The 9770-nt window shown below is 38.0% G+C and overlaps 1 protein-coding gene across 1 annotated transcript; it reads right to left on the minus strand.

Annotated features, from left to right (window-relative positions):
- Window positions 1–1615: 1615 nt before the first annotated feature.
- Window positions 1616–9601, minus strand: NMD3 (NMD3 ribosome export adaptor; the record flags this gene model as incomplete). The annotated part of the gene is made up of 14 exons (XM_010009328.1): window positions 1616–1749; window positions 2184–2254; window positions 3107–3213; window positions 3746–3818; window positions 4363–4475; window positions 5153–5298; window positions 5945–6062; window positions 6328–6424; window positions 6743–6821; window positions 6996–7086; window positions 7646–7774; window positions 7858–7938; window positions 8960–9056; window positions 9467–9601. Coding segments are annotated over 14 exons (1471 nt in total), but the record flags the coding sequence as incomplete, so codon positions are not given.
- Window positions 9602–9770: the final 169 nt, after the last annotated feature.

The raw sequence follows: 9770 nt of genomic DNA on the forward strand, positions 1-9770 counted from the left end.
AGAGCTTAGTGTGACACAAATACAGAGTAAAAGACAGCACTGCTAACACTGCCAACAGACAGCTTACAGCTTTGCTCCATCAGAACTGCCTCTGCAAATTCCCAGTTTTCCCCCTTTACAAGTGGATTATTAGAAGATTGTGAGACAGAATAAAAAAGAAGTATGAGTAAGTGGTAACTAAACCTAGCTCCACCTTTTACAATCAAAAATACCTTTGCCTTTGATGGCATACTGCCTGAGCTCAGTAAGCCTGAAGTCCTACAGATTCACACCTGTTGGGAAACACTCAAAACCTGACACTTAAACTAAATGATATGGCAAGAATCTTGCTCACGTGGCAGGAAGCTGAACACAGAGAACTCTCTGATTATTTCTTTTCTTTGAGGCCTTGGAAGGATGTGACGTATGGTACAACAGAGAACATTGCTCCAGCCACTTCCTCTGACAATACTACAGGGAAATACGATTATTTTCAACCCTCCTATTACAAGCAGAGACAAACTGTAACTGTTCTCACTTAAGCTATACAGATCCTTGATAGAGGAATCCTGTTTGATGAATCCTACACATCTGTATTTTTTTCAATTATTAGTATTTCCCTCCTTTACGCACACCAGTTATTTCAGAACATTTTTTTCCTGAAGTTAAAAAAAAAATATGCAGTGGCAAAACTACCCTATGCTGTGTTTCTGTATTTACACTGAGTTAAATCAAATCTGTATTCACATAAACTGTTAGTAAAATTTTTGTTGAACCACTTCTATGCAGTAACAGGAATTACAATAAGATGGATTTAAGAATATAACGTCCTCTTTGGGCTTACAGCAAAGTGAAATTTGATTATAAAGTTAACTAAAAAATGATGGACCAAAAATATCTGTGGAATTTTTTAATAGTTCACACCCAATGGATTAATTAGACACTATGCATATTGCTTTAATCCACCCATACAGGCATGGAATATAGTACAACATTCATTACACTCAACAGAAGTTTCCAATTTCTCTCATTAAGGGCTGCATCTTCTATCAATCTACAGGGAATTTTTTTGTGTGTACACAACATGTATCTTTGGAGTTCCTTTACCAGAGGAACAGAAGCTACATTCTTGAGCTTCCCCAACACACTCTTGTATGGAAAAAATCAGTATCATAACAGGCTTCAACCATCATGCCAAAAAGATTAAGACAGGAAAAATCTTTCCCATGTGAAGAAATTAAGGCAATAAACAGTAGGTAGGTATCCTACCTACAAATCTGGCAAGCAAGAATGAAATCTCTCTCTCTGGACATCCTTCTTTATCAGCTGTCTTCAGCACAAGACAACTGATTACTCCCTATGGATAATTAATGTTAGTCAGCTGGCCTTTACACTGCTGAAGTTTCAAGGACAGAGCTCTCTGGAAAGGGAAGAACATGTGGAGCTTATACTGCAATGCCTGCACCAGAAATCTAACTTAAATTGCTGATTCTCTAGAAGATTATATATAATATATATTTAGGTCCATTACGTAAGGGTTTAACACCACTTTGCATGTTCATGTGATCAGTTTATATGTTTTGGGTACTTTTTCCTCAGCAAGGGAATATTTATTGCATTGACTAATGCATTATTCTTATTCTGTCATCATATTTGCTCCTTCCCCACCAGTGGCATCCTCGGAGATATGCAGATCCTCTAGCATTTCAGCCAGACTGATTCGTGGAGGATCATCCTCATCTGTGTCACTCTCCACTGGCACATCTGCATCTAAAAACACATAGAAAAAAACCCAACAAACAGATTAGCAAAGAAAATACCAATCCCAAGGAAGAGGAACTAAAAACGTAACCCACAAAACAATCAACATAACCAACAAACAAATCCCTCCTAAAAAACGACAATCCCATGGCAATTGCACTCATGGAAGATACTGTATTATGTACCAAATCCTCCACCCAGCCGAGTTTTTGGGTGTGGGAGAAAATATGCTTTTCTCTCCCGTGTTAAAGGTAAGCAAACAAACCCCATCAACATCCACACAGTGCATGTGAAATACACTGAAAACCCGAAGCTATTACACTACAGCATTTTTCTAGCCACGAGGAGTTCAAATAATCTGAATACAGAACTTCAGTGAAAATATTTTGACTCAAACTGTCACGATTTCATTACATGCAATTCAGTGGTTAAAAAGGCCTTACTTCTGTAGATGTTGACATTCTTCCTTATGGCTTCATCTTCTTCGAGATCTTCAAGGAAGTCTTGGTATTGTCTGTAAAAGATGCTTAACCTATTTACTCACTTTTCCTTTATGCAAATCTATACAACAAAATTAAACCAAAGAAACAAAGCCCCAAGGAAGAACTGCAATCCACAGTCCTTCAGACATGCTGAAGTGTTCCCACATTTCCAACTCATTCTACCTTTAATTATCACCTATTAGTTTCCAAATAATCTAATTTGCCTGTCCCCATTTAACTCTAATTTTTATTATCCAGCTGAACATTATTTAGGATCTGCTGTTGCTGTATCAGCTTTGTCACTGAATAAACAGTGACAAGCATATTTTCACATAAAAGTCCCTTTAGCTAGACAGACACCAAGTGTAAGGTATAGACACAATGCTTCTGTTATTATTCACTTGTCTCACAATTTAAGCTTTTCTGGGAAAAAAACCCATAAAAGTAGCTTTTATATTTTCCAACAGTAAACCTGAAAAAGCTGCAGTGTTATCTTTAAGATTTCAGGATTTGATCTGTTTCCACACCCCCTGGCTTGTTGTCCTCAGCATCCTCAGTTCCCTGAGAACTGAGCTGCCAAGAGAGGATAAGCCTAAGTAAGGCACATATACTTAAAGCACTTCCTGCCTTACATAGATATTTGTAACATAGAGATACTGCTCTTCCAAGAACACTGGTATCAACCTCTCCTACGAACCACCATTATGCTCAGACAGAAGCGGCACCTTGTGCTTGTGGCCTCTTGATAATCAGCACATCAGCTTAGGCATTACATTGCACTTATCCTCAGTGAAAACTGAGAAGTGTTATTTCTAGGCTTCTAGATTTCTAGGTGCAGTATCCTAAGTAGAAGGGACTGAAAAGCTTCCTGGCAGATACTGAACCTTTCATCATCCATATTCATGCCTTCTCTGTCCCTTTCCAGCTCTTTCAGCTTCCAGTTTCTGCGACGCTGGCGTTTGGTACGGTCATAGCTCTTCTTTATTAATACCTACAGTAAAAACCAGCACATATTTACACATTCATGCCTTCAATGCTGCTGCTGACACACTTTCAAAACCCAAACCAACACCCAAGTCTAGACTTGGGCAACTGGAAAATCAGCTGAACAAATATCAGTCTGGCACTGAAAAATTTCATACAGAGTTTATACACCATTTGTCAATTCAGAAGTTTCCAAACACTCTGGATTATGTCCTGAAGAGAAAGTCATGCACTTGAGTTGCAATACAGTTTTCATCATACAGTGCATGCTTATTTGAAAAAGAACAACAAAGAGTAAGGTAAGTTAATGTATTATCTAACTACTACTCAAGCATTTAAGTGGTGAAAAAACAAGTCTCAAAATTAGATGCTATGTGCAGTTCAATATTAATATCCCCTCTTTTTTATTTCAATTCTATGATTCTATAAAATATTAATATCCCCCACTACAAAAATAATGAGCGTTCATTATAAAACTGTACTTCCCAATGCCCTGGGTAACGCAGAGAACTTCGTACAGATAAAGAAAATGGACTTACCACATCTGGAATATTGTGTGGGTTCATCTTATTGGCAAACTCGTCATTTAAGTTGCAGTTTGCTAAGTCGAATCTAAAACAAAAATACTTATTTTATCCTGCCCTTTTATGTAAGTCTACAAAATCCAACTCAATGTATCATATCCCAGGCTCCTGAACCCAAACTTCCATATCCACTGAGGTCCTGCTGGGTTCACAACAGCTCCAAAAACACTAATGTTTAAGCTTGTTTGAGAATTGCCTGACTTGCCTAATCTTACAAAAATTTCATATCGCTGTGTAAGATAACCACTATCCAACAAAAAGATCTTGGCTGGTGTTTTAAAAGTCCCTCCCATATATTTGTGTCTCAACTGATATTCCAATCTGCACTCTAAAGTCAATACTTCAGCTCTCTTATTATGAACAACCCTTCTGACAAGATGATTTCCACTAGAAACAAATATTTCCCATATTAGGATCATCTTTTCATGGCCAAGATGGAAGACTCTATGCCTTTTGCTGATTTAGAGATCAGAACAGTTCAAAACTTTCTTGAGAATATAGAAGCCTGTAGAGAATCCAGAGAATTCAGTCACTAAACAATCATTTAATAAAAAACAAGAAACAGAACAGACCCCAAGACAAGGTCGCCAGGATTCAGAATGTGCCCCAAGTGAGTACAGCAGAAATACTGATGATCCGTATTCAACTCTGAGGTTTTCTGTACCCAGGCTTCAGCCAGTGTGTGCTCGAGGAAGGAAAAATAAAACACCCATGTAATCAAATGCAGCTTAAATGCTGTGCTGTTAGAACATTTGCACTGCTGTATTACTGTTTAACATTACATTTGTAATTAAACTTGTATTTCTACATCAAGCACCAAATGCACTGGTTGCTACTTCTCATTTTTCATCTTTACAAAAATAAGGTAATGGACATGCCAAATACTTTTCACAAGAATTCCACAAAAGCTATTTCTACAACTAGACATGTGTTTTGGTGTTGTTTTTTTTTTTTTTACTTTGTAACTTTCAACCACATACAACTTTTGACCCAGAAGAAAATGTATAGTACCGAATCATTAACTCTGATTAGAAAGAAAAGCTTCTAAACTTCAACAGAAACAATTTAATAATTGAAGAGTTGCAAAACTAATATAAAACAATTTCAGTAATAAAAGTAACAAGCAGAGTTTAAACTCCTCAACAGAAAGGAATTTCTGAAAGTGGAATTCACACAATGCCTGTGCAATTTCCAAACCAAACACTGTCCACATCTTCCCAAGAAGAGGTTTTGCCAGTGGCAAGACAGAAGAGCATACATCTGACTGCAAGGCTGAATGATTCAAAACAGAAATTCAGTTGAGTCGGGGAGAGAGAGGAGAAGGCAGCCTAAAACACTGAATCAGAGAAGAACTCTTTTTACCTTGTTGGATCTTGCTCCTGCACCTGCACCTTTTTTCTTTTCTTGAACCCGATTGATATCCATAATGATAAATTCCTCCAGTTGTTTGGGCTGGAACAAGCTATTGAAAGGGTGGCGCCAGTAGGTATTCCCATCAATTTCAGCAACTGAAAGAAACAAACCAATGTGGGCAACTAATGACAATGGAGAGAAATTCTTGCAAAGAAATTAAAAGGAAAAGAAACCATTAGGCAAAATTAAGGCAACTGCCAAATGTATTTTGTTCCAGTTTGCTATTGTAACTCAAGTGTTCAGGACACGACCCATATTGCAAATGTGAGCAGTTGAGCTGTGATACACAAATCATGTAACATGTCTGAAGCACAGACCTTTTCATTCACAAGAATCTTTCTCCTGGATGTAATCCCTACTAGAGGAATTTTACTCGTAGAGCTTACCAGCATATACCAAAGCAGAGTGCTTCTGGTACTGAAACAGCTACAATCATAATCCAGAGAAAAAACAGATGCCATCTAATTTTAGAGGAATACACCTGACAAATGCAAGTGCTTAGAAGAGGCCAAGAACATCTGTGAACTTAACACTGAGCCTGCCCATTTTAGCCAGGATACTGTGGAAATCAAGTTTGCAGAACTATGTCCTAGTTCGCTATTGAATTTCTACATCAGATAAATTTACAACATTAAGATCTCAAAACAGAAGACTTCATGAAATCAACAGAAAAATAAAAAATAATCGTTCCAGCAGAAAAATCAGATGCTGCTTCAGCACAGAAAAGAACCTGTAACTTACTCTGCAGAGTGCTAGGATCGATGAGGTGAATGGTACTTGTTACTCTAATGCACACACAGATCTGGCTCATGTTCCCAAGGCTCTGTGCCAGTTTTGGTGACAGACAAACAACACTGTCCTGCATACAAAGAGAAAATAATTTACACTCGGATTTCCTTGGTTTTTAATGAAGTATTTAGAGAAAGCCAAAATAGATTTTTCAACTATTTTCAGTTCTCCACCCAATTACTTCCTCAAAATAGTGCTATCTCCACTTCCCATGCTTTGTAGCAAGTAGACCCCTTCGCATATGCTCAAATACACAATAAATCAGGTCTCCATCACCAAAACTAAACTCCACCCACTCCATACAATACCCTGAGGATGAAATAAGAGAACACTACCTTGCATATTGGAACTATTTCCACAGAGAAAGTGCTTTTGTAATTGTAGACATTACTATGAATATCATGTGAGATCAAACGTTGAGATGATTTTGATCTGTAAGACAAAAATAGAGCCTTCAGGCAGCAAGAAGGACATTACTTGAAACAGGACGCAATCAGCACTAAGTATGGCAAGGAAAGTATAGAGCTACATACTACAAATACAAAAATTGAGGAAATAGAAAAACGCATGAGGGCTAGTTTTAAAATGCCTAAGGGGAAAACACAGGAATTCTGTAGAAGGGATTTTGTCTGTTTTAATTAGAATGCAGGCTCTTTACACCTTCACATACAAAATGCTTTAAAAATGAAGGATAAAAGACATTTCCCAAAAGCTTTTGAGTACTCAAAGCAATCAAGAAGAATGATATACCTAGATGGAACTGTACACTGAAGAAAGTCTACCATCTTCTGGGCATGTTGCTTTGAAGAATAATAGAAATCCAGGCCATCTTAAAGAAAAGAACGCTTAATGAACATTCCAAGTACTATGTTTTTTTGTCAAATACAATACATAGGCTAAGTAATCTGCTGCTTACCTGTACATAGCTACTAGCACAAGCACTCTTCCCATATAAAACAGGTTAGTCTGTTCTACTTCTAGACTAACAAGCTCCTTCACTTACCATGGATTTCTTTGATGCGAAGCGTATTTTGATGAAGCCTGTGTTTTAAAATCAGCTGCTCCAAGTAGTAGAAAGTCTTCTTGTGCAGAGTCTATAAACAAAAAATAAAACTATTAAGGTTATTTATGGCCTTTCTAGTGTAAAATGCTAGTGTAAATGCAGTGTCACTGAATAAGTGTTTATATGAAGGGGTCATCTAGAGAAAGAACAGTCCAAAGCCTATTCCAAGTAACCAAAATGATTTCAGAGATGTGCTACAATTATACCAAGTAATTTAGAGCTTTTGTTTTTCTTTTGTGTGTAACTGGTTGCTAGAGATAGTATTTTCTTTAAAGAAAATTTAAATATTTATAAGCAATTTGTCCCACTGTTTCTAACACTACCTTAAAATGAAGGATATTTAGTACGTCACAAAAGAACTTCCTGCCAGCCATCATTTAAAAAGAATACACTAATAATACTGGACAGCAGAGAGAAAGTTTTTCTAAACTAGTATCTGTAAGAAAACCAAAAAAACCCACTTTGAACACAAAATGTTATCACTCTGGCAGTGTGCAAGTGAGAGTCCATCTTCTTCTGAGAAAATCATCCAAATATTTGGCTGCTTGACTGTTCTGCCATGAATAAATGAAAACTCAGTTTGCCTCTACCTTTTGTCTGACTTGCACTACAGCTTTCCAGAAATCCTTAGCTTCGATCCTATGACAGTCTTCGCACATTTGAGACTGAACTATATATTCCACCACAAACACTTGCTGAAGAACTGCTCCATTTATCACCTGCAAAACATAAGTTTAAAAGGTTTCTTCATTAGCCCCTGTTTACCATAAAAGACACACAGAGAACACTGTGCACTGGTTACCTCTTTCTGAACAGTCAATTTCAGTTTTAGCCTCTTAGAGTGTGGTTCAGTCCAAATAAAACCTGCATCAATCAGCCGGACCTGCCAGTGGGAAAGAACAAGAACTCAGCTACTGCCCACACATTAAAAATGCACAGCTTTAACTAGCAGAAAACACAAACTTACAGTTTATAGATCCTCAACCAAGCAACGAAGTGAATAACCGTAACTAAAACCATATATATCAGTATGCCCAACCTAACTAATAATGCTTAGTTAGGACACAAAGTCTGTTCTATCTAAAGTAACGGCAATGCAATCTCAGACTGTCACACCACAGTAACTGAACACACTATTCAGCGCTATTGCTGGATGCCATGTAATGATGAATTGGGATAGTATAATAGTCTCCTCAGGACCTAAAAGCCAATTTCATCTCTAAAACTAAGATCATGCAAATTTACTACAGCAAAAGACATTTTGTATTTTTAAGCACTAACCTGACCGCAAGAAGCTCAATAAGGCAATCCAATTTAAATCTTGATTATTATGGTAACAAAACATTTTTTTTGCCTAAATCACTATCTCAGATTTTTTTCTCTGGTAAGATTCTGAACCTAAGAGATACTTCATTAACTTAAACACAAGACTTCAATTTAATCTATATATGCACCTGTGCAACCCTCTTTCATGTTGTCATACACTGGTAAGTATTGTATAAACAATTTTAAAAATGTGTAAAAAAAAACCTTGTAAAATTAAGGTGCATTAAAAACACATTAGTTTCCTTCAGTTAATTATCCCCAGCTCTCTTCTATACAATAACAACTGTGCAGTATACTGTATGGTTCGAAGTCACAGAATTGCACTGCAAGAGCTTCCTCAGTACACTTGGAAATTTTTTGTAAGAGCCTGTCCTTAGTGCATCCTCCCAAATTCTAGTATATAGCTATTTGAGATAAGATTGTCACTCTCTATGTTTAATACAAATCAGTTGATCAGCTCTACGCAAGTACAAACAGCTGCTCCGCAAGGACTGAACCCTGCATAAGCTAGTGGGACCACTTTATGTAATACCAACCAAAAGACACACCATGAAATACCAAAAGGATTAGCAACTAACCTTGCTCAGCGAAGCTTTCATTTTTTTAAGGCACAAAGCAAGAAGCTCTCTTGATTCTAAGGTACATGGGATCCAGGTTCCTGGAGGCTGAAGATACCTATGAAACATTTGGTATATGACGTATAATGAAACATTTTACAGCACCCTAAAGCTGCTTCAGTAAATTAATCAAAAGATAAGCAGATATTTCCCAGGCTTTCAACCTTAATATCAACTATGCAGCTACAATTTTTGCCTCTATAAACATTAGGACTCGCACATTCCAAGTACATTCACACTTTTACTGCCATCCTTAACACTTTTTTCCTTTCAAAGACCATAAACGTACTCACTTAAATGTTCTACACCCCTATATACTCACACCTTTCTACTTCCATAGGAAAATAAATACAAGAAGTGCAGAGAAATCATGAGGCCTGACAAAGGAACACATGCACCGGGAAAGGCTGCCCCACTTCCCGGCCGCACCGAGGGCCGGTTCCCCTCAGGAGGGGCCCGGTTGCCCACCTTTCGCACTGCTTGCAGAAGTGGAGAGTGCCCTGCTTGGGGATGCCCTCGGTGATGTCCACCTGGGCCCGCAGGCACCCCACGCACATGTTGGCCGGGTTGGGCGGAATGGGTATGCCGCACTGGCAGCAGAGGCTGGAAGAGACGGAAAAAAGCGTCACTCACAAACAGCATCTCAGCGGTGACAGCCACGGGAACCCTCAGCGGCAACTGAAGGTACGCGGAGGGGTTTTAATTTATTTTTTCTTCTATTTTTTTCCCCCCTAAAGAAAAGCGGTGGCCCAGGAGAGCCGTCACCCCCCTG

The sequence above is a fragment of the Nestor notabilis genome, unplaced genomic scaffold (genome assembly GCF_000696875.1).
Source record: "Nestor notabilis isolate BGI_N333 unplaced genomic scaffold, ASM69687v1 scaffold33160, whole genome shotgun sequence".
In the NCBI taxonomy this organism is placed as follows: Eukaryota; Metazoa; Chordata; class Aves; order Psittaciformes; family Psittacidae; genus Nestor; species Nestor notabilis.